We start from the raw sequence: 26,702 nt of genomic DNA, 5'->3' as shown, positions 1-26,702 counted from the left end.
CAATGTATAAGCGAATGACACTTCCTTTTGTATAAAGCCTCATACGATGCCATCCTAATACTTGACTGGTAACTATTGTTATATGCAAACTCTGCGGATGGTAAATGCTCCTCCCATAATCCTTTCAAATCAAGAATACATCATCTTAACATATCCTCGAGAGTTTGAATTGTTCTCTCTGATTGATCATCCATTTGTGGATGACATGATAAGCTAAAATAGAGTTTACTCTGAAAAACCTTGTGCACACCTTTCCATTACTCTGATATAAATCTAGGATCCCTATCATGTACTATCTCTACTAGTACACCATGAAGTCTGACTATTTCAGCAATATGCAACTTCGCAAGCTTCTGCAAGGAAAATTTATGGCAAGAAGTGAGTTGACTTAGTTAGATGGTCCACTAGGACTCATATTGCGTTTTACATCTTGCAAATCATTGTAACCCTGTGACAAAATATATTGTAATTTTCTCTCACTTTCATATTGGTATGTTGAGATTCTAAGTTAATCCTACTATGCTCTAATTCTCTGCTTTTACTTGTTGACATATCTCATACTTTAAGACATATTTCCTAACATCCCTCTTCATATTATTCCACCAGTATATCTCCTTCAAATCTTTATATATTTTTGTTCCACCAGATTATATTATATATCTAGAATGATGAGCCTCCTTCAAAATCTTCTTTTTCGATTCTAGATTATTTGGAACATAAAGTCAATTTCCAAACTTAAGGGATCCATCATCATGCATTACAAAACATGGTTGTTTACCATCCTCAGCTCCTTTCAGAATTACTTTCAATTCAGAGTTATCTTTTTGGATAATCTTAATCTCATCAATCAAAACAGATTGTACCTAGGTGTTGTTCAGTTTGGTCGATGATTGTTAACAATGGATCTCAATTCTGAACAGATCCAAATCTTCTAATATATGCCTTTGTCTAATAATAAGACAAGCTATATTACTCTTCTAACTAAGTACGTCTGCAACCATATTTGCTTCTCTTGGATGATAATTAATACTAACATCATATTCTTTAAGTAGCTCCAACCATCTCCTTTGCCTCATATTCAACTCTTTTTAAGTAAAAATATATTTTAAACTCTTGTGATCGGTATGGATTTCACAATACACTCCATAGAGATAATGTCTCCAAACTTTTAATGTGAAAATAACCACCATTAGCTCTAAATCATGAGTTAGGTAATTTTTCTCATAAGATTTTAGGTTCCAAGAGCCGTAAGTTACCACTTTTCTATTTTGCATGAGCACACATCCCAAACCTTTGTGAGAGGCATTGCTAGAAATAGTCAAGTCTTCTCTTGCAATTTGTATAGTGAGAATTGGTGCAGATACTAGTCGATTTTTTAACTATTGGAAATTCATTTCGCTTTCTCCAGACAAAACAAATTTGATTCCTTTCTGAGTCAAGCAGGTCAAAGGTGAGAAAATAAGAGTATGTTAGTCTTTTCCAATTCACAACTGCTTCAATTTTTGTTGGGACTATCGAGACTCCATCATTTGATATAACATGTCATGGAAAAGACACATTATCCAATTAGACTTCACACTTCTTAAATTTTGCATAGAGCTTTTTCTTTCCCAAAACACTGAGCACACACCGTATATATTCCTCATGCTCCTTCTGGTTCTCTGAATCTATTAAAATATCATCCATAAATATCACCACAAAATAATCTAAAAAAGATTTGAAAACCCCATTCATGAGGTCCATGGAAAATACAGGTGCATTTATTAACCTAAATGGTAACACAAGAAATTTGTAATTATCATAATGGGTATGAAATGTGGTCTTTAGATTGTCGTTAGTCTTAATCTTTCAATTGATGATAGCCCGATCATAGATCGATCTTAGAAAACACCTGAGCCCCTTGCAAGTGGTCGAATAAATTGTCAATCCTTAGTAGCAGATATTTATTTCGTATAGTTACCTTTTTTAGCTCCTGATAATCAATATTTAATCACATGCTACTATCTTTCTTCTTTACAGTTAACACTGTGTGCCCCAAGGTGAAATACTGGGTCTAATAAACTCCTTACCTAGAAGTTCTTACAACCGCTCCTTAAGTTTCTTTAGTTTTGCTAGAGCCATTCTATAAGGGACCTTTGAGATTGAACTTGTGTCTAGAGGCAGTTCAATGGAAAATTCTATTTCCCTATCGGGTGACATTCTATAGAGATCTTTTGGAAAGATATATGGAAATTCATGCGCAATAGGAATTTGATTCAGACTAACTTTTTTCTGGGTCAAAACTTGCACTGATGCTAGAAAACCAGTGCAACCACTTCTCAACATGTGTTGAGCTTGAAGGGCCGATATAATACACACAGTTTTGAACCTTACTATCCTCAAAGCAAAAATTCAATTGATCGGAACTCTAAACACCACTTTCTTCTCTCGATACAAAGTAGATGCATGATTTCTATAAACCCAATCCATCCCTAGAATGATATCATAATCACGTATATCAAGGATGATCAATTCCACTGGAAGCTCCCTATCCACTATCTTTATTTTACCTTTGTAATACTTATTTGATGTTAGTATGCAATCTCCTGGTGTGCTAACATGTATTTTATGCTCTAGAGCATTATATGGAAACTCTTACTTCCTAACAAATTGTGTAGCAATAAAAGAAAAAGAATCTCCAAAATTAAATAGTACTTGAACAAAAGTAGAAAATATATGTATGGTACCTAACACCACATCATTATTTACCTGAGCCTCCTGCTCGATTAAAGAGTAAACTCGAGCCTTAGCTTGAGAATGCTGATCACTTTAGGTGCCTTATGCGTCCGAGTTTCATTCAATTTGGGACAATCCGCAATCTTCTGATCCTTTTGACCACACATCAGGCAAGCACCAGTCACCCTCTAATAATTTTTCGCTTCATGGTTAGGCTTATAACATATGGTGCATCTCATTGACTTTTGGTTCATAGTCTACTTTCCTTTTGAATCTACATATTGTCTCTTGTTTTGCCAATTTTTGTTATGACCACCATGTTCATTCGATCTGAACCTCTTCTTCATACCATCGTTCTTACGATCATCAACTGAGAAATTTTCTTTTCACTCCTGTTCAATCATTAAAGGTTTCATTAATACTGTTGCATAAGTGGAGAGTTCAAAGGAGCTCACTTGAAATCTTATCTCAGATTATAGACCCTCCTTGAAATGATGTACTTTATCTTCTTTATTTGCAAGCTCACTTAAAACCTTATTTCAGGTTGCACTCTCCTTAAAACGACATGCTCTATCTTATTTGATTGCAACAAACAGGGGTGCAAACTTGGATAAATAAGTGAATTCCTCCTCGTACCTAATCATTGTCATATCATTTTGCTTCAACTTATGAAATTCCTTCTTCTTTTACTGGCAAATAGTCTTTGGAAAGTATTTCTCATAGAAGACTTGCTTGAACTCTTTCCAAGATATCTGGTTAGCACTATCTCGTAGAATCCTCTACTACATTTGCCACCAGCCATATGCACATCCTTTCAACATATAGATTGCATATGGTAAAGACTTTCTCCATCTATATGGTCCAGCCACTTTTCTCCATCAGGACGCTTTATATAAGTAAAGACTTTCTCCATCAGTCACTTTTCTCCATCAGGACACTTCATATAAGTAAAGACTTTCTCCATCTCTATGATTCAGTCTTTAGCTACCATAGGATCAACACTTCCTTCAGAGGTAGGCAGTGTGAACTGCTTAAACTTTGCTTTATCGCTTCACAATTGAGGATGATCATTGTCTCGAGATTCTTGCTATTGGTTAATTTATTACTACTAAGTTTGCATCACAATAGTGAGATTTTGCATCATCTAAAGAATAGCATTTGCATCCATTTGATTCCCTCTAGACCCAAATCCATGTGCATTTCTATCACCAATCATTTGCCCCAAAGTCTGGTACAAATCACTTTCCTGAGTTGAATGAGTGCTTGTGTTATTCCTGACCATCCAGTTATAAAGCAAACAAATGATATGTCAATGATCACTAAAAGCAACTTTAAAACTTATTTCTAAATGCTACTAAATGTAAACTTCTAAGCCTAGGACTTTTAAACCTAAGCTTTGATACCACAACTTGTCACAACCCCAAAATGCGCAGCTTATTTTGAGATGCATGACAATGACAACACGTGTGAAAAGCACACATGTTGAGCCTACTATGCACTTCCATATCACATTTAAAACTTTCAATAAAAGAATCTTTATGGACATATAGAAGTTTCAGAGTAAAAACTACATTGTAACAAGTTTACTCTAATGAGTCGAAGACTCTAATTACATAAGCATATCAACATGTCTAAGAGAGACTCTTATTACATAAGCATATCAACATGTCTAGGAGAAGTATAAACCCAACATTAAAGTATTATCCAGAAGATCTTTCTCATATCCCACACTTCATGCTATAGATAAAGCTATCTAACACTCATCTGAAAAACATTAAAAAAATTCGGGTGAGTTTGCATTCAATGAATAGATAAATTACCATTAGCAGATCAGACAAGTTTACAACAATCTTCAACATTAAATATAAATAAAACTGTTGTCAAAGAATACTTTTGGGAAATATATAATTTTTGAACAAGAGAAACGTTCATTAATAGCATGTGACGGTGTCATAAAAGAATATCTACAAAATTTAAGACTTAAAAAAAATTGAAGACTAAATAATTTTAAACTATAAATATTGATCTAAAGTCATCAAAACTCCATTAGTCGTCATACTAAGGCTACAAAAATTATAGCCTATTAGCATGAGAATGCGCATCGAATCACTATAGGTCGACCCGGGTACAGAATATATCTTGCACTAGGTTGCCTGAAGGCTACTTCACTTTTGCTAAAAAAGGCCACTTTAACACATACATTCAATATCATATGATTAGTTTAAACAAAAAACTTCACTCCATAGTGAACTTCTGATGATTTTTAACATTTAAAATACTTTTCTTTTTGCTCAAAGTATCACTTGTAATATTCACTTGTACAAAAAGCCATATCATATGCTTTAACAATTTCATAAACTTACTCATATATTTTCCATGAAAATTGAATATTCATGAATCTATACTAATTAGATTATATTTGTCAAATCTATAACTTTTCAATATGTATATGAATAGTAATTTAAAACATATTTTCAATAGTTTGCATATTATATAATATTTATCTTTTTAAAGATAAATAATCACTCAATATCAAATTCTTTAACAATTTTTCTATGATTGATACAGAAATAACATGTCTGATCTAATAGTTTATCTTTATTAAAACAAGACTACGATATATGATAGACTATTTTTATACCAAAATATTTAAAAAATAACTAATGATAAAAAATCTACTCAATTAAAAGATTTGATCGCAGTTTGGAGAACCGTACTCCAAAATTTTACTCCTCAATCAAAATTATAATTATATAATATGTATAAATACTAAAGATCATATATATAAACTATTCTGGGTATGGAACTAACAGTTCTGATACAAGGGACTTTTCTAAAAACTTGGGAAACTTGGTATTGAAATTTACTCCTCAATCAAAATTTCCATCCTTTTTAAACAAAACTTGGGCCTAATAATATCTTTTCTAATTTAAGGGGTAAAGGGAAAACTTTCCATTAATTAGGATTTCTAGAGAATCATCTCTTCAAAGATTTTGGACATAAAACAAACTTTCAACTTTCAAGGGGACTAATATCAATTTTCCTTTTCTTCTCCCTCTTATCTGCTCCATCTGAGCATCTCCATTTCTTTTCGTTCTTGAACCCATTAAACTAAAATTTGATTTGGTGGATAGGGTGACCACATCCAGCGAAATCCTCGGCCATGGGCTGGCCGGAGATCATCAAACGTCGCCGAAGACAACGTCATTGGACCAGAAAATGTATCATTATTACAAATTTTCTTTTTCCATGAAACCAAAGCAAAATAAAACCAATGAGAGCTTACCTTAGAAGCTTATATCTTCTTCTTCCTCTGTTCCAATGTTTCCTCCTCTAATTCTAGCACAATTTCTCTTTGATTTTTCTTTTGTATGCGAAACTTGTGATTTGGGAGAAGTTTATAGGGTTTCAAATTCTTTTTGATTTCATAACTATTTTTTTTATATTAATTGATATTAATAACCCCAATAACCCAATGAAAAAAAGAACCTCAATTAATCTTTAGTTGTAAACTTTTTATCTTCTCTTATTAGTATTATTATTTTTACTGCTTACAAAATGGTTGTCTACAACATTTTTCATTCCATTTAAATGTAATTTATGTTATATGTTTATGAACAATAAATATAGAAGAAGTGAAAAGCATAACTGAAATGAGATGAGCACTAGCAAATACTAATAACATATTGGTACGTTTGTAACAAGGGAAAAGCATGTAAAATAAGTTATAATCATGTGATACACAGTATATAAAATAAGTGATAAATGAGTAACATAGATTTAACTTTATTTTTATCTTTGCCATAAGTATCGATTGTCCTCTCTTAAAATTTTAATTCTACTACTTGACGATATGGGTTTTAAGCACCTTAAGAGTTATCAAGGATAAAAGAAGGTATATTGTGGGTTTTTGTCTAGCCAAGTGTACTTAGCCTAATGGTTGTGTTTGCCAATCACTGACAAAATTTTAAAAAAAAATTATCATGTTTGTGTTGTGAGAAAATGTGTTATACTTTTCAGGAAGGGGGAAAAAGCTCTGTCCTAGACTCTCAATATAGCCTAAAGGATTTTTTTTTTCTTTGAGGAAAGTCCATATGTATGCATGTAGCTTCCATAAGAAATGAAAGAAACTTGGAAACTAGAAGAAAGAAACCCCAGCGAAGAGAAAACACTTTCAAACTAGGTCCATATATATATATATCCTATACACATGTATGACATAAATGATCAGATCAAAATGGTATTTAATTGTCCTGGACTTTAATGATTGTGAAATTAATATTTTTTTAAAAAAGAAGAGAAGAAGAAAAAGAAGAAGAAGAAGAAGTTACATATTAATTCAAATTACAAATTGGAAGATTCAAATTTACGTTCTCCTACGAGGAAAGAAACTGTGGTATCTAAACTCAACAATAGTGTGAAGGTTTTCTTTTTCTTTCTTTTCATTGCTAATGAAGTAATCTTTTAACTTAGCTATGAGAAAATCTATTGTGATGCGCACTTAGAACAAGCTAATGACTTTTTCTAATTTCAGAAAAGCTTTAACATTGTACTGTAGTGTTATATCACATCCACTGTCTAGTCTTTAGTGGAGAAAACTCTTTTACTTATCGCTACATAAACTGTGTTAAGGTTGGAAGGACACATTATAGGAGATGAAAAATAGTAGTCTACTTGTGCTCAATTTGTTTAAAAGAACTAATACTCTTTGAGTCATGAGTCCAAACATATTTAACCTCAAACTTTCATTTTATTATGGGAGTAAATCCCACTTCATGTCTTTTGGTAACTAAACACATATTTCATAGGGTGTTTGACGAGGAAAGGTGGGGTGAGAATAGGTGCAATGAGGTGGAGGGATAGACATCCCTTTAATAAGCCTTCATGCTTGCTTGGAGGGGAAGAGAGGGAAGGTGCATAGTTTTATAGTTCATTTTCTCTTTCCTCTCGTATCCTCTTAAATTGGAGGGATTCTTTTCTCTCTAACGTTTTAGATCATTTTGTGATGTCACTTCTCTCACCTCCAATCCCCTTACTCTACCTCCTCCTCTAAAAACTCTCTACCAAAGGCAGACTTAATTTTTCTCCCTCCCCTTCCCTCCCTTTCCCTCTCCTTCCTGCCTACTAAACTTAAACAAAATGATTGAGAAACACTCCTAACAAATCTCTACCATGGTTTTGTTATAGTCGGGTCTAATTCAAGCTCAATAGCACAATGTAGTAACTGAGAGATAGTGTCTCAACTTCACACTTTGCCGATTAAAAAAAAACACAACAACCAAGTGTGAGAGCATGTACACCTAAAGAAGCTCTAAACCATGTTGGATCAAGTTTTACACCAAGACTGAATATAATATCAAGGGGAATTTTTTAAAAAGTCCTTTTTTGTTAAATAATTAGCAAAACTGACCGTTTTTCTAATTATTTAGCAAAACCGACCTCTTTTTGGCCAACAGGCGGCCAAAAAGAGGTCGGTTTTGAAGAACTACATCTTCGAAACATACAAGACTACTAGTCCCGTATGTTTAGTGGTCACTAATTGGCCACTAATTCTAAACCAGAAAACCATGGAACTACTACAATGGTGAAGGAGGGTCAGGAGCGATGCGAAGGTGAAGAAGGACACAACGGCGAGGAGGAGGAGGTGGTGGTGGAACCCGGAGGAGGGGAATCCTGAGCTCTACTGGTGCTGGAGCAAGACAAGCTTCGGGTTGTTGTTCATCCCCTTCATTTTTATTTACTATTTTTTTAAAATTGCTACTGGAAATTTTCTAGCCAAGGTAGCGTCTTTGTTCAGAATTTTTTGGTGGATAATGGTGCTAAATATGGGATAAATCTCAATCAATTGCTTACTTTAATATCTTTGGAGAAATATAATAAAAAAGAAGTCCCATATGTATACATTTATAAACCCACGGGACTAGTAGTCCCGTGGGTTTTTTGGTTTAAAATTAGTGGCCAATTAGTGACCACTAAACATATAGGACAAGTAGTCTTGTATGTTTCGAAGATGTAGTTTTTCAAAACCGACCTATTTTTGGCATGTTGGCCAAAAAGAGGTCGGTTTTACTAAATAATTAGCAAAACTGTCGGTTTTGCTCATTATTTAGAAAAAAGGATCTTTTTTTAAAAATTTCCCTAATATTAAGTGTGCTCTACCTTGACCCAACTATGGGGAGTGTAATGTTGAAACCTTATGACAATCAAAGAAAAACAACAACCAAATTAAAGAGCGTACCAAAAAAATGTGAAACTCACATGCTTTGATGATGTATATATGTACCCACAGGAGAAAAATGAAAGATTCTTTACTATCATTAAGAAGATTATTATTTCACTCTTCTATCTTGTAAATCCCAGCAAGAATATTCTCTTTGTTGTTCTTAGTCTCAAAGATACAAATTAGTTTTCTACATTTTCTTCGATTTCTTGTGTACCCTATACCTAGTGGAATAGCCTTGTTTTGCTACTAACATAATGAACAGTAGTAAGATTTACTATTTACTCTTCGACATCTTTGGTAGTTATATGTAATGACTTCGGTCTTATTTTGACAGTGTTGTATTAGCTGACTAGCCTAAGGTTTGTACTATAGTATTTTTACTAGCTTACCTGCCTAGGGTTTCTACTGGCATGCCCGCCTCTACTTTATACTGTCTGGCCCACCTCTGGTTCCTTCTACTAGCTTACCTGCCTTGGATTTTTACTAGTTGTGACTATAGTTTTCGATTGTTGATGTCTTCAAGCATTGCAGCCAAAGATGACACTACTAAAGCTCTTGCAAGTAGTTATTTTATTCACATTCATAACAAGCTGGACATATATGTTAATATATAATCCAGCTTTGAGGAAGAATGTTGGATATTATTGATATTTATATGTAGGAGATATTATGAGATTGTGAATATATTTCGAGATGTGATTAGATATGAATTTATCTCATTTTTATTTTATAATATTCTCCTAATCTCTATTTAAGAGATGTTAGTCTTACATGCAATAATAACTTTGCCTTCTCTATTTTCTCTACTAGTTTAAACATAGTAAACTATATATTCATTTCTCTTTTAAATGTGAGGCTATATCCCACCACATATTTTTTTGTTAACTAGATCATTACAGCCAAAGATTAAGCTTATTTTAGTCATGAGTTCGATTATATTTATATATATATTTATCTATCTTATCAATGTGTCATAATGAGGGAAGTTTTCTCTCCTAATTGTTTTGACATCAACTATGACTTTCTCCATGGTGAACTCTTTTCTATGGTTGCAACATTGACTCTTGAATCTTCCTTAATAATGAGATCTTTCTCTCTATCATCGTTGGTTAATTCCATCATGATGCTGGACAGACCAATATCTAACCCTAATGAAGATTTTATTAGAATTCGATCTTATGCTCTGTAATCTTCTAGTTAAGTTAGGATTTTCTTTGGAATATTGTTATGATATCTTACCCAAATGAATGCTTCGGATAGTTCATCTTACCCAAACAGTGTTAAACCAAGGAACACTTTGAGAAACAGGGGAGAAAGAAGCATACACAGTAGATATCTGGATTTTAGAGCTCTTATAGCAAGAATTAACAATTTGCTTTAAATTATCCACACCACCATAAGCATTCACAACTTTATCCCTAATTTTAATCAACTGCTTCCACATCCATGAGTCCCCAGTTTTGGAATTAACTTGCCAAACATCCAAGTGTTTTAGGTAATTCTCATGAATCCATTTGATCCATAATATCTCCTTATTAACATAAATGTACCATAGGCTTCTCAAAACTGAAGCAAGATTCCAAATAGATGCAGAGAACACACCCAATCCTCCTTGTTTTTTCCCACAACAAACGTTATCCCATGAAACTAATGGAGGTATAAAAGAATTATTAGTCTTCCCCCATAAGAACTTCCTACACAACTTATCAATCTTCATTGTGACTTTAACAGGAAGAATGAAATTAGATGCCCAGTAATTTTGAACCCCCAGAATCACACTCTTTATGACTTGTAATCTCCCTGCATAAGAAAGGTTCTTATGCTTTAACCACTTCTGAAGTTGACCTGATATTGAATCAATGAGTGGATTGCAATCAGCATATGTAAGTCTTTTACAAATAAGGGGACACCTAGATATCTGAATGGAATTTTGCCTTCAGTAAATCCCAGGGATCTATGGATTTCTGCTTTGACAGAATCATTTACACCACCATAATATATAGAGTACTTGTCCAAATTTGCTTCCAGCCCTGTGGTGTCACTAAAATCCTTGACACATTAGTAAAGCTTTTGAACTGAGTACAAGTCACCTTTAGAAAAAAGTAATAAATCATCCTCAAAAATAAGATGAGTTATCTTGAGATTTTTACACTTTGGATGATATCTGAATAACCTATCATTCTCTAACTGGTTTAATTTCTTGGATAGATACTCCATGTCCAGAATGAAGAGATAAGGAGAAAGAGGATCACCTTGCCTTAATCATCTCTCACCTTTAAAATAATCATGGAGGGAGCCATTGAGAGATATAGTGTATTTAGGGGAAGTAATACATGTCATGATCCAGTTAATCACCTCTATAGGAAAACCAGCCCCGGCCCTTTAGCATCTCCTTTAAGAAATTCTAGCTAATAGTATCAAAAGCTTTTCTTATATCTATATTCAACATGACCCTTGGTGAAATGTTCTTCCTATTATAACCTTTAACAAGCTCATGAACCAAAGAGATATTACTTGTAATTTGTCTACCTTTGACAAAGGCACTTTGAGCTTCATTCACAATGTACCCCATAATAGGCTTAATCATGTTAGCCAGGATTTTAGAGATGAATTTATAGAGGTAATTGCAGCAGGAAATGGGTCTAAAATCAGAGGGTGGCTTAGGACATTTTACCTTAGGTATAAGAGTGATGGCAGTTGAGTTCACCATACCCAACATTTTTCTATCTTTGATGAACTCCTCTAAGGCTATTGAGACCTCCTCTCCAATAATAGGCCAAGTAGATTTGTAGAATGCTACACCATATCCATCAGGACCCGGTGCCTTATTATCATCCATTGAAAATATTACTTTTTTGATTTCCTTTGAAACTAGACTAGAAAGAATATTAGCATGTGAATCATTCAAATAAGGTCCAGATTTAATGGTTTGAATGTCAGGTGTCAGCGTATCAGAAACTTTCCCCAATAAGCCTTTGTAAAAAGATACCAATTCTCTGGCAATCTCTTCTTGATCAAAGATTCTTTGACCCAAGCCATTATACAACACTAACACCTTATTATGATGCCTATTAGATTTAATTATAGAGTGCAAAATGTTTGTGCATCTATCCCCTTTGACACTACAATTAATCTTTGCTTTTTGTTAGAGGAAAGATAGTTCACAATCTAGGAGTTTGTTGTATGTGGTCATGCACTCTCTCTCTTTAGAGATGAACTTAGGGCAAAGAGGGTTTGTATGTAAATTCCCTTGAGCTTCTTCCAATGTAATTCTAGCTCTTTGAACCTGCTCACTAATACTGTGATAATGCTTCTTGTTAATATCTTTAAGATCTCCCCTCAGATGTTTAAGCTTTTTACAAACAGAGAACATATTATATCCTTCTATTTGTGTTTGCTAGATTGTAAACACTGTTGGAAGGAAACTTTCATGTTTTATCCACATTTTAAAGAACTTGAATGTCTTCTTCCCTCTTAAGCAATCATCATAAACAGAAACCAAAGCAGGGGAATTATCTGAAAAGTTTGGAAGTAAAAATTCTACCTGGCTTGAAGTGTACATGTTGACCCAAGCATCATTCACCAGAGCTCTATCCAATCTACTCCACACTCTAGAATCATGATCTTGTTTGTTATTCCAGGTATAGAAGCAACCAATAGTTTTAAGATGATTTAAATGGCAGCCATTAATAAAATCTCTGAAATCATTAATGTCATTATCTGCTAGCATTGCACCACCAAGCTTTTCTTCATTACTAATGATATTATTAAAATCACCACATAGAAGCCATGGATCATCCCCTATTGATTGTTGCAGAATTCTCAATTCAAGCCATAAATCTTTTCTAGCCTCCGATTGATTAAACCCATAGATTGAGGAAATTACACTGTCCATTCTCCCATCCAAAGACTTTACTTTACTTGTGATGCATTGCTCTGATATATTGATGATTTGAATATCAATAATATTTGGATCCCACATAACCAAAATTCTAGCTTTACTAGTATTACTGACATTTGATGTCCAACTCTAATTTCTTGTAATGTTTTTGGTAACAACTTGCAACATACTATCATTAATATTTGTTTCAAGCAAAGCTAGATAAGAGAGCTGATATTGTGAAATAAAAAACCTAACCAGATGTTGTTTAGAGGATTTATTTAATCCTCTAACATTCCAAAATGATAGATTCATCATTGTCTCCCCCCCTGTCAATAGAAGAGGGAACTATATCCAAGATGTCCAGATATGAAAATGAATTGGTAGGAATGACACCGTTATTACTTTTGCCTTTTTGAACATAATTCCATGAGCTATCCCCTTGAGGTGAATCTTTAGAATTAACGCTCCCCCCAGTTCTGGCATGCTTAACACGCACAACATGCTTGTGTACTGCTAGCTGCCCAGATTTTATATTTGATTGAACTTCTTCAATTTCTTTACCTAGAGAACTTCCAATGCCAAACTATACAAGAATATCATTTACTTGATTCAAATGATGACTGCCTTCATTTCTAGCATCCTGAATTCCGATAGACTTGCATACATGAATATCATTTATCTCTAATATTTGATGGCTTTTCTCACGTTCATGAGAATCGGGGGTTTTTTTATTCACTTTTTGAGTATTTTCCTTCTCCTTTGTAGCATTTCCATGCGCTGGATTTTGATTTTGCTTGGGAATCCATTTTTGAGTCCTTACTTGCCTCTTGTAGGAACTTCTATCATGTCCAACTGGTTTACACAGTTCACACCACCTAGGCTTAAATTCGTAAATCACTTTCTGAATGAATTGTTTCCCTTTTGGATCCTGAATAGTGATTTGATCTGGGAGAGTGGAAGGTGGGTTAACTTCCACTAACACCCTAGCATATGACAAGTGTTGCCTATTAGCAGTTAATCTGTTAGTAACAATAGGGCACCCAATTGCACTAACATTTTTACTAATGCTTTTAGCATTTCACAAATTAAGCCTCAAAGCAGGAAGTTGTATCAACATAGGATACACACATTTATTTATTTTTTCAACTTCTTCACCATTAGACCAAGGCTTCAATAAAAGAGGTCTTGAGCCAAAAAACCAAGGCACTTTACATAGAATCTCATTCATTTCTTCTTTTCCCTTAAATTTAAACAAGAATAACCCAGGCTTGAGAAGGCAAACTTCAGGCATCAAATTTTTCCAGACTCTTTGTGTATAATTTTCCATAACCTTGAACTTTTCATTTAGTCCCATAACTTGACCAATTAGAGAAGATTGTCAAACTGAAATCTCCTCATTCCATTCATCATCATCAAAAGATATTGTATCTTTGTTTTCAAAAGGTACATAGTTCAAATTCATCCCATAGCCTAGCTTCCTAATATCTGCAAACAGGTTTGCCCCAGCTTTTTCCTGATTTTTTTCCCCCAAAGGAGAAGAACTAATCCCTTTTGAAGAATCATCCATAGGCAATTTAGTCTGCTCATTAGAAACATCCCAAAAAGAAGATTCCAAGTTATCTGTACTTAAATCTTTACTTATTACTTCACTATCTCCCAATCCAGGATTCAATGTAACAACATTTTCTTTAACCAGATTTGAACTCGAAGAAATTTTTATTGAATCATTTATTTCTTGATTTATTGATGAATTAACATCATCTTTTCCATTTTCCATCTCATCCGCCCAACAAACTCTGGCTGAGCTACAAGAACCAGAAGAGGGAGACTTACCAAAGAAACGAGCTTGAATCTCTGACTGAGGAGCAAGCAGACGAACTAGAACACCAGAAAGAGGAGGAACTCGATCATGCTCAGAATTTGCTGAATTCAGAATCTCAGCCATAGATCTTGACTTTTTTCCCCCTTTGGCCCAGTCGATCCCATAACGATGAAATTTTCATCATCTTCTTCACTTCGAACATCAACACAATCATCAGAGGACGTCAAGATCATCTTAGAAGCTCTCAATCCGATCTCTAGGATTTTTTCCCCGTAGTTTTTCTTTTTCTTAGCCATTAAAATCTAGGCAGAGGCGCAAGATAGACAAACAGAAATCGCTCGCTATCCTGCACCATTCAGACCGCGCATTTTTTTTTTAAAGCTCAGTATTAATCATCCTAATGGAAAACAAGTTGAATAAGTAAAAAAGAAGTACTTGTCTAGAGCACACAAAAGAAGGAAACATACAATACGTAAGATTATTGTTTTTCTTTTAATTTCAAGAAAAGAAAAAGGGAAATCCATTTTTATCTTCTTATTTTGTCTGAAGCATGGGTTTCATAAGAAAAGCATTTTATGAGGTGAAGCGCACATTCCTATTATGCTTTAAGTGAAGAAGATAACTAGCTTTTCTTGTGTGTTTTAAAGTGATTATACTTCTAAAAATTTCAAAGCAAGTTTTGGTTTCAAAATTGGACATGATTCATGCTTATAAAAAAATGCTTTTTCTTAGCTAAAGCTTTGCATAGGTTCCTGGGTAAACTAATGAATATTATTAATTAGATAGCATAGACAACTAAAATTCGATACTAACAAGAGGGTGTCATGGAGGATTGTTACTAAGAGATATTTAAAAATTGCCTGACAAGGAGCCATACAAACACATGCAGAAAAATAAATTTAAAAAAAAAAAGGAAAAAGGATGCTGAACCCTAAAGAAAACCAAAAGTTACAAGAACCAGAAATGAAGGGCTTACAAAATCAGAAAAGGCCCAAAAAATGCTTTAAACGATGGAATTCTTGTAGAGTGATTAGCTGGCCCGCTTTGTCTCGTCGAAATACTCTAAAATCGTATATAATATGTCTAGTTTCTCTTTTAGGAGAAAAAGAATTGCTTATTTGCATTTAACTACCCCTAAGCTTACCTTATTAGTTTGATATCTCAAAATCAACAAAATTTAATCTTGATACCCCCTAAAATTTAATTGAAGGAAACTACAGTAAGAAATTTTGATCCTAGTTCACGTAGCTTATAGCTATTTTAGAATATAAAGATATTGTTCCCTTGCTAGTAATGATTTTTCTTTTCTGGAATATTTTCAAGATAAGCCTCCTCATAAGCATGAGGTACGTTTTCCCCTGATATTTGGATGTTTGCATAGTCCTAAAGTTGTCAAACTTTCTCTTCGTTCTCTACTTCGATTATATTAATTTCCAAAATCACTCTTTGTAGTTTCTTTGTAATCTTATTATTGATTTAAATATCCTAGATATATCTGACTTAATGACTGATTATCCTTTTTTAAGGATTGTCTCTAAATGATATGGTTTCAATTTTTTATATCAGTTTTAGCAAGTTTTGATTGGCATACCATGAATTTCCAAATACATCAGATGAAATTTCATCCTTAAAAAATTGGCTGGAATATTGTAATGTCGATTTGCACTTTTATTTATTTTCAAAGATTAGTTTGGATTAACAGTTTAAATGAAGTCCTAGCCCATATAAATCCCTTCCTAATAAATATTTGTCAAGAAGAGTTAGAGCTTAGTTTAGACCAAATTCTTTGGCAAAAGTTTGCAAAGGATATTATCTTTGTTCATAGCTCAAGTTTGGTACACCAAGTATTAACATCGAGGATATGTATATAGACATCACCCATTTTGATACCTTATTATTTATTAAATATCTCCAACATATCCTTGATATCCACCATCCAATATGGAGCTCTTCCTTCCGGCATATCCCCAACATCCGATATTTAAAACACTTAAATAATTTATAGGGGTATCAAGGGTAAATTTGAACTCTGGGTATTTTTTTCAAAGAAATGATGGAGCAAAGTTTAAAATGAGGTAAAACCATATGATATTTGAGTCCAAATAAGAGAAGAAAATACAGTTTCTCAGCACAACTCTGAGTCCTTCATGTGTGTTTCTTTATGATGATGAGTTTGGCGTTGCGAAGCACACGTGTCTTTTTGGTTGTTCATTTTGGACAACCTCTTCAAACTAACAGTGCCCTACGTCTCCCTAACTTCTTGAACTATCATGGCAAAATCCTGCCTCTTCTCTCCTGCATCCCTTCATATGGTTATTTAAGTTTTGTTTTTTCATTGAATTTCAAACAACAAGAAAAGGATGTTTGAACAGTAGGATCGTTTTTCAGGGTAATATTTTGAGCATTTCCAAACATTTTTATTCATTTTCGTTCTGTGATTCTCTTTAGACTTAACTACGATCGCATTTGTCCTTTGAAATCCTTTTTTTTAACCATGTCCCTTAATTTTGTCAGTGTCTAGAAAAATGGTGCCAAACAAATTTTTGTTCTTATTCGTCTTTTTAATGAATTTTGCTGCAGCATGCTTAAAACACTTGAGAGGTATCAGACGTGCACCTATAAAACATCAGACCCTAGTGCCCCATCAATGGAGACACAGGTGAGAATCAACTGAATCCAGTCAAGAAATTTTTTTCATCTTTGCTTTAATTTTTGTCTTTAAGCATATTGTAATATCTTGTTGTCCGATGTTAGGCCTTTTCTGCAATACAACACATTTTTCTGTCGCATGATAGGAAATAAATACATATCCATTGTGCTTGTTGGTCCCTGTTCCCTTCTTGGATATTCAGAAATTTTGTTTGTGATTAATGGCTTATTTTTATGTCAAATTATTATAAATTTCCGTTTCTTAATGCTTAAATGCATTATGCGGCGGTCATTCATTTCAGTATCTAGTAGTCATCTTGATGTACGCAGTAATTCCTCTAATCCCTGATGTAATATTATTGCACATGAAGCAAACAACAGAGGGAACGAAGAGTTCTATGCGTTCACAAGTTTTGTGGTAGAAATTTATTTGATTATGAAGTTCTTGTGTCATGATGGGCTCATCACTATATTTTCTCTTTCTATGTTGTAACGAAGGAGGCTTATATTTGACTAAAAGTGATAGATCGTTCTAGTGTGGATAAATAAGGATAGTGCTTGAAATGCCTCAGAGTTGTTACATTGAATGAAATTTGAGGTCCATAATTGAGAAGTAGAGGAGATAATAGTCTGGAACGTACGTCTTTGCGCTGTGAATTGTAGATCAGATTAGTTTGTGTTTAAGAAAATTGTCATCGACCATAGCATATGCGCAACCAAGAAAAATCATGAAGACGTTTAGGTTGGTGATGCGAACTTGGATTAAAATTATCCATGTTAAAATAACTAGTATATGCGAAGGAAGAAGGCTGTGTTTTTTTGTTGTATAATTAAAAGGAAAAGAGATGGATAGATGATCAATATGATCGTTCCAACTTCCTGATAGGGATTTAACTAACCCCCTAATGCGATTTGGAAATAGAGATGAGAGAGAAGAGAGAGAAAACAATCATACAAAACACACAAGATTTATGTGGTTCACTTCTCGATGTGAGAAGCTACGTCCATGGCCGCCACAGGAGAAAATTTCACTATTTTTGTCAATCTTACAAGTTGTCCTAATATCCCCTTTAATAACACAAGGGTTAATACAAACAGGATTCTAAAATAGTTCAGCAAAAACGAGCCCAGGCCCAAAAAACCCGACTTACGGTCAACCGCAGATACAGTCGCGGTCGACCGTAAAAAATCCCGAGACCAAATATGATTACAAGGTTTGGTGCGGTCGACCACACATGATGTCGCGGTCAACCGAACATGATGTCGCGGTCGACCACAAAAAGTCCAGAGACTTTTCGTGGACCTCTGCACGTTCGCGGTCGACTGCAGAGCTATTCACGGTCGACCATGAAGCCTCCAAGCTGATTCTTTCGTCGTTTTGTCTAACCTTCATCGCCGTCGTTCCTGTTCCTCCAATTTCTCATGTTTCCTCTTCAAAAATAAGGTATAGGGCAAGTCGGATAGTTAGGCTCCACATATCCTAATAATCTCCCAATTGGAGACTAACTTTCAGTCTCTATCACCTCTCCCTACGGTGACGGTCTCCCATATCATCAAGTAATAAGGCCAACTGAAGTTGAACACAACTTCAGTTTCTCTATAGTGACAGTCTTCGTAAGCATATCAGCCGGAGTCTTGCTTCATTGAATCTTCACAAGTTCCAACATGTCATCATCCAATGCCGACCTTATAAAGTGATAACGGACCTGTATGTATTTGGTCCTGGCATGAAAAGCTGGATTCTTTGTCAAATAAATGGCGCTCTGGCTATCACAGTGTAAAACACTCTTCTCACTCTTCTGTCCCAACTCCTCCATGAATCCTTGCAACCATATGAGCTTTTTGCTAGCCTCTGTCACAACAACATATTCTGCCTCTGTAATCAACAAAACAATGATCTTCTGGAACTGAGAAACCCAACTGATGGCTGTAGAATCCAAAGTGAACACATATCCCGTAGTGCTTCTCCTCTGATCTAACTCACCAGCATAGTCTGCATTAACAAAACCCTACAGAACTAATTTCCCTCTCTTAAAGCATAAACGATTTTTTATTATACCTTGCAGGTACCTTAGAATCCACTTTACTAATTTCTAGTGCTGCTCTCCTAGATCTGATATGAATCTGCTCACAATTCCCACTGCATGGGCAATGTCAGGTCTCGTGCACAGCATGGCGTACATAAGGCTTCCAATGGCTGACGAATATGGAACCTTCATTATGTAATTTTTCTCCTTATCAGTCACTGGACACTGCTCCTTAGTCAACTTGAAATGACTAGCTAAAGGTGTGCTAACGGCCTTAGCACCGCTCATTCCAAAACCTCTTAAGCACCCGCCTAATGTAATCAGACTGAGATAACCGTATTGTGCCCAAGAGTTTGTCTCTACTAATCTTCATCCCCAATATCTGCTTTGTTGTGCCTAAGTCCTTCATGTCAAACTCACTCGACAACTTCTTCTTCAGTTTCTTGATCTTACCCAAGTCTAAACAGGCCACTAGCATGTCGTTAACATATAATAGCAAGATAATGTAGCTGGTATCAAGCTTCTTGAAGAAACAGCAATGATATGCATTGCATATGGAGTATCCATTCCTATGCATGAATCCATCAAACTTTTTGTACCATTGTCTTGGATCTTGTTTCAGACCATACAAGCCCTTTTTTAATCTATAGACCATCCTTTCTTTTCCTTTCTGAGTGAACCCTTCTGGCTGTTGCATGTATATTTCTTCCTCTAGATCACCGTGGAGGAAGATTGTCTTCACATCTAACTGCTCGAGATATAGATCTTCAGCTATAACAATACTCAGAACTTATCTGATGGTAGTTAGTTTGACTACAGGAGAGAAGATTTCTGTGTAGTCAACTCCTTCTTTCTGTTGAAATCCTTTGACCACCAACCTTGCCTTGTATCTCTTGGAACCATTATGTTCTTCCTTGATTCTGTACACCCATTTGTTACTCAAAGCTTTCTTTCCCACTGGTAACTTTGCAAGTTCCCAAGTCTTGTTAGAGATCAGGGACTTTATCTCATCTTTTATAGCAAGCTCCCACTTGCTTGCATCATCCACTCAACATGCTTCATCATAGCTTCTCTCCACCATCACTCGATAATAAGTAGTTCAAATGAGCTCTGGACTGTAGTGATGGATACTTCGGATTTGGCTTTGGAACTCTTGCTGACCGCCTCATCTCTCTAACGGGTGAACCAACCTCTGCATCTACCTCCTCTGAAGTAGTTTCCTCCATCATCTCTTCTTCAGCCTCTTCTCCTACGTCCTCATCAGAACTAGCTTCAAAATTGCTTCCTTCTGGAACATCATCTGGCTCAAAGTATGTAGGCTCTAACTGCATTGAGTTTGTGGACTTAACAACATCACGGTATTTGTATAGGACTGCTTCATTGAATATAACGTATCTGCTTCTGCTGACTTTCTTGTTCTGTTCATCCCAGAACTTATAATCAAACTCATCACCACCATAGCCAATAAAATAGCATTTCAAAGACTTAGCATCAAGTTTGTTTCTAACATGATCACTCAAATGAACATATGAAACACATCCAAAAACTTTTAGGTAAGAAAAGTTTACCTTCTTCCCACTCTATACTTCTTCAGGTATTTTATGCTCCAAAGGTAGTGATAGTCCTCGGTTGATCAAGTAGGCAGCTGTATTGATTGCTTCTGCCTAGAATTGCTTTGGGAGTCCTACTTGAAGTCGCATGTTTCTAGCTCTTTTAGTCAATGTTCTGTTCATTCATTCTACTATGCCGTTCTGCTGAGGTGTTCCTGGCACTGTTCTCTCCAATTTGATGCCACTCATAGCAAAAATTTTTGAACTTTTAATCTTCATATTCACATCCATTATCTAATCGTAATTTCTTGACCTTCAACCATGTTTCGTTTTCTACCATAGCCTTGCATCTCTTGAAGACTTCAAACACTTCTAATTTGTGTTTCATGAAATAGACTCAAGACTTCCTCGAGTGATCATCTATAAAAGTCACAAAGTATAACCTTCCATCAGTAGACTGTATTGATACTGCACCCCACACATCTGTGTGAACTAGCTCAAGTTTCTCTTCCTTCGGTGTTCTGCCAACTCTTTTAAAACTTATTCTCTTTTGTTTCCTGAAGATGCAACTTTCACATAAGTCAAAATCAGCCGATCTCAAACCTGGTAACTTTTCATTCGACTGCATAACCTTCAGGCCTTCGCTACTCATGTGACCAAGCCTCTGGTGCCACAAATTTGGATCTTCTTTACTTTTAACCACTACAATGGATCCACATGTATTTGTCGTCATGTAGAGAGATCCACTCTTCGTACCACGGGCAACAATCATAGACCCCTTAGTAACCTTCCACGTATCACATGCAAAGGTTGATGTATATCCCTCCTTTGCCAACTGTCCTATGGAAATCAGATTCTTCCTTAAGCTAGGAACATGTCTCACATCATTCAGTTTCCATATAGACCTATTGAGTTCAATTTGCACCACTCCTTTTCTAACGATATAATACGGTTGATCATCGCCAAGATAGACTTTTTCTAAGTTTCCTGAAACATAGTTCTCAAATAAATCTCTATTTGATATAGCATGAAGTCCTATGGAAATCAGATTCTTCCTTAAGCTAGGAACATGTCTCACATCATTCAGTTTCCATATAGACCTATTGAGTTCAATTTGCACCACTCCTTTTCTAACGATATAATACGGTTGATCATCGCCAAGATAGACTTTTTCTAAGTTTCCTGAAACATAGTTCTCAAATAAATCTCTATTTGATATAGCATGAAACGAAGCTCCCGAATCCATAACTCATGATTCTGTCTTACTCTCCAACGAACAAATAAGGACATCATCTGATTCTCCTGAGACGACGTTTGCTTCAGTCTTGTTCTCCTTGTCTTTCTTGGGTTCCTACACTGATTCTCATAGTGCCCAAACTTGCCACAATTCCATCAGTCAATCTCTTTCTTGCTTTTATGATTTTTGGATCTTGACCTGTCGTTCCTCGAATTAGGTTGACCATGGCTTTTCCCTCTATTTATGTTTCTATTTCTATCTCTACTCTCAAAATTCAATGCCGACCCTGATTTAGAAACTCCTTCTTCTTGTCTTCTTATCTCTTCGGTCATAATCATGTCTACAACTTCTAAAATCTATAGTTTTGATTTTTCACATGACACGCTAATCGAAATAACGGCGCCCTTCCAACTATCAAGCAACTGCAAGTATTAGCAGAGCTTGAATTTCATCATCAAATTTAATATTGACGAATTTAGTTGATCCGTGATCTTATTAAACTCATTCAGGTGTTCTTTGAATTTTTGACTCTCGAACATCCTCAAATTAAACAGCTTCTTTATGAGATGTACCTTATTCGTCGCGGAGTGTTGTTCATACATACTAAATAGTGCAGCCATGAGATCCGACGTCGAATTCTGATTCTTGATGTTGAAAGCTACAGATTTGGATAGGGTAAATCTGATTGCTCCAAGGGCATTCCGATCTAATAGCTTCCACTCTTCATCCTTCATATCCGTCGGCTTCTCTCCCAATGGCAGATATAGATCATTCTGATAGAGGTAGTTTTTCATCTGCATCTTCTAGAACCCGAAGTTTGTCTCATCAAACTTCTCGATCTTGGACGTCTCCTTCTCAGATCTCATGTCTCTGACCTCAAATCGCCTTCGCCGAACCTGGTCGCTCTAATATCAATTGATAGGGATTTAACTAACCCCCTGATGTGATTTGGAAATAGAAAAGAGAGAGAAAACAAACACACAAAACACATAAGATTTACGTGGTTCACTTCTCAGCGTGAGAAGCTACGTCCACGGCCGCCACAGGAGAAAATTTTACTATTTTCGTCAATCTTACAAGTTACCCTAATATCCCCTTTAATAACACAAGGGACACAATGGTTAATACAAATATGATTCTAAAACAGTTCAGCAAAAATGACGGCTCAAAAAAACCCGACTCGTGGTCACCCGCAGATATAATCGCGGTCGACCGCAAAAAATCCTGAGACCAAATATGATTACAGGGTTTGGCGCGGTCGACCACACATGATGTTGCGGTCGACCTCAGAGCCACTCGCGCTTGACCGTGAAGCCTCCAAGCTGATTCCTTCGTCGTTTTGCCTGACCATCATCGTCGTCGTTCCTGTTCCTCCAATTTCTCATCTTTCCTCTCCAAAAATAAGGTAGATAGTTAGGCTCCACATATCTTAACACTTCCAACCGTAATTGAGGATTTCTCTGTGGGCTGTACTGAGCTTTAGCAAAATATATGTTAAACTTAAGAGCCTTTCTGCTTATGAAAGAAACTATTGCTTCTGCATGATCGTCTCGACTTGTTTGTTGTTGAATCCTATCTCAATTGGGATAAGTCATATCTAAAGGCTTTTGATCTGTCAAGTAATTACTTACATGCATGAAGTGTCCGCGTTGGTTATGGTTCACTTACCTCTTTCATCCTTTTACTGGTTTCAACATTGACGAGTACTGCCCTTGAATAATTGATAGAAATAACCTATGCAAGGTCACAATTTTAAAATTGGATTAACAGGCCAGCAAAAACCATCAAAGACCAGTGTTTCTGAGAGGTTGAAACTATTTAGCAGGGTTCCCTTTATGTGGCGATCATAATATGTGATATTTTCCTCGTATGAGTACCATTGTCAGTGAACTGATTTCAGTACCTTGGCCATTGGGCATAACCTTGAATCACAAAAGAATGAATCCCATTCATTCTGCTCTGATCAAACAAGCAATTAAATATTATTTATTCTGGAAATCCTCCAACAAACCAATCAAGAAATTGATGCCTCTCATTCTCTCAATATTTAGTTCTTACTTGTCATGTGTGTCTTGAAGTTTGCAACGATATCCAGTTTCTAACCTGACCCGAATCTTGCTATGGAGTTGCTTTTGTAATTTTCCGATGTATATCTATTGTGATCGAGGGTTGTGTTACGTGTGATAATTTAGCTGCCTATTATGAGGCTGGCTGTATTGATTATAAAGGGTATGAGATATTTTACCAATGTTTTACTCCTACCATTTTAGCTAACGTGTCTCTCCTTCGTTGCCTGTGGATAGGCTAAAACTTTTATGCTTTCTCTGTTTCCCACCATCTGTATGTGATCTCAAGGCTTGCTTCAAAAGAAATTCATTTCAAGTTCAAATCAAGTACTCAATGTTCCTCCAAGTGTTTACATGAATATGTATGCACAAGCATGCATACGTATTTCTTAATCGTTTTATTTTAGCAATCACTTAATGTTGTCAATGAGTAGCTTTTTGTGTTTCAGTAGTCATAAACTTTGGCCTCCACGATCAATTCAACTATCTAAAAGTGAACACTTTCTTTCTTTCTTGTAAGCAGAACAGTTATCAGGAGTACTTGAAGCTGAAAGGAAGAGTTGAGCTTCTGCAACATTCTCAGAGGTAATAGATATTTCCCAACATGAGTTTCCTCAGCATGTATCATCATATCATAATAAGACTTAAGAATGAAATTGTATGATAATTTAGGCATCTCCTGGGCGAGAACCTTGAGCAACTCAGCAGTCCGGAAATTGATCAACTTGAGAGTCAACTAGAAAAGTCGCTGAAGCAGATCAGGTCATCTAAGGTTTGTAGTCTTTAACTCGATGTATGCTTCATTTATGTATGTTGTTTGTTGCTTATGTTATTGGGTTTCCTGTATCGTCATTAGCATTGTCCATAACGTGATATAATTATCTCTCAGCATGATTCTAGGCTAGAAGGCTCTAGTATAGACATATATCTATATGAAATCTCATTAGAGTAAGGACCTTTTACATTATCGTCCATTTGGAATAGATCAGAGTAAGAATGCAACAAATAATTGGATGAAATAGGAATTAGGAGGAATTCTGAAGCAACTCCTCAAGGCTTATGTTGAGTTTAAGCCTTTCGGTCTGGGAACTAGCTAGGTCCTGTTCTTTCTAGCAAACAAGTCAAAAATTGCTTATTTGTTTCTTCTCCTAGACTTCTAGGATTTGACTATGTCACTAATTTATTTATTTATTTACACTTCTTCCTGGGGAATAATAGAAATTATGTGAGGAGTATAATTTGGGAGGTGATCACAAATTTGGTGAGAGGGTCTAAATCAAGAAATGTGATGGTTTGAAGAGTAATTTGAGAAATCCCTATGATTTGGAGGTTGTACAAGCCATTTGACGTGCATGAAATTATCTCGAGACTTGCTTTTTTTCTCATTGCTCATCAACTTTCTAGGAATTGAAGTATCTGTTCACAGATTTTTCAGAAGATTTTGCATAATTACTAATGAATTCCTTTTTTGTCATTTTTGTGATGATGAATTGAAGTTAGGAGAGCATTAAAGTTACCATACATTACTTTAGCACCTGTAATTTTGTAAGATTAAAATCTTTTATACGTAAGCATTCAAAACCATCTCTAACATATAAGCACATGCAGACTCAGATGATGCTTGATCAGCTGTGTGATCTTAAAAGAAAGGTGACTCATTCTCACTTTGGAATTTTAACAAAATAAGCTGCATATTTCATACCCTTTTGATAACTTTTCCTTTTCCCTTACGTGTTGGATTAATCCTATGTAATCTTGTGTAATGCAGGAGCAAATGTTGCAGGATGCCAATAGAACGTTGAGCAGGAAGGTAATTAAAGAGATGATTTTGGATGCTTGATATGCTGATAAGCACGTTCATTTTGAACGGTTGATTTATTATTTATTGTCTTGTTCTCCTACTTTCTCTCTGCAGTTGCAAGAAATTGGTTCAGAGAATCCTTTCCGGCTCTCTTGGCAAAATGGTGATGAAAATGGTGATGGATCAAGTTCGCAACGTAATCGCGAACCTCAACCTCAGAACCAAGGCTTCTTTCAGCCTCTGGGATGTGAGCCTCCTTTGCAAATCGGGTAACCTTTGATATTTCCCAGAAATTTACCACTAAGAAAGTTAAATTATGTCACTGGTTTAAATCCGATTCTCATATTTTTATTCTTTTCATCGACAGATTCAATCAGGTGGATCATTTGAACTCTGGAGTGACAAGAAACCATAATGTAAATGGTTTTGCCACCGGATGGATGTGATAAAATTCTAAACTTGCATCTGACCTTGCAAACCTTATCTAGATTATTTTGTCCTTTTTATTCCCCCCTTATGTATCCTTCTGCTTGATGTTTACATATCTTTCTATTCTAAACAATAAGAACAATAATAATATTGTGACGTCCTACTAAGATCCGAAATAAGAAATTTATGTGCGAAAGTTGACGGGTCAAGGTTGCATAGAATGTAACTATTTGTAATGAAACTATATATCTTTATTATGAATGAAGACTGTTGTAATGTGAAATTAATCCTCATTTTTCA

The 26,702-nt window shown here is 35.4% G+C and overlaps 1 protein-coding gene across 1 annotated transcript; it reads left to right on the top strand.

Annotated features, from left to right (window-relative positions):
* LOC109823917 (MADS-box transcription factor 34-like) lies at positions 5,796-26,702 on the top strand. Its single transcript, XM_020390367.1, has 8 exons — positions 5,796-5,936; positions 17,224-17,302; positions 24,693-24,757; positions 24,845-24,944; positions 25,781-25,822; positions 25,941-25,982; positions 26,088-26,242; positions 26,341-26,702. Exons 2-8 carry the CDS (start codon positions 17,225-17,227, stop codon positions 26,417-26,419), a joined length of 561 nt encoding a protein of 186 aa, XP_020245956.1. The 5' UTR covers positions 5,796-5,936; position 17,224; the 3' UTR covers positions 26,420-26,702.

The sequence above is a fragment of the Asparagus officinalis genome, chromosome 9, assembly GCF_001876935.1.
Source record: "Asparagus officinalis chromosome 9, Aspof.V1, whole genome shotgun sequence".
Lineage (NCBI taxonomy): Eukaryota > Viridiplantae > Streptophyta > Magnoliopsida > Asparagales > Asparagaceae > Asparagus > Asparagus officinalis.
The sequence above is the reverse complement of the archived record's forward strand: the minus strand, read 5'-3'. Positions and strand labels throughout refer to the sequence as shown.

Coding starts and splice junctions, on each gene's coding strand:
- LOC109823917 (XM_020390367.1), top strand. CDS start 17,225: ATGCTTAAAACACTTGAGAGGTATCAGACGTGCACCTATAAAACATCA. Junction 24,945..25,780: donor AGCAGATCAGGTCATCTAAG/GTTTGTAGTCTT, acceptor AAGCACATGCAG/ACTCAGATGATGCTTGATCA. Junction 26,243..26,340: donor GAGCCTCCTTTGCAAATCGG/GTAACCTTTGAT, acceptor TTTCATCGACAG/ATTCAATCAGGTGGATCATT.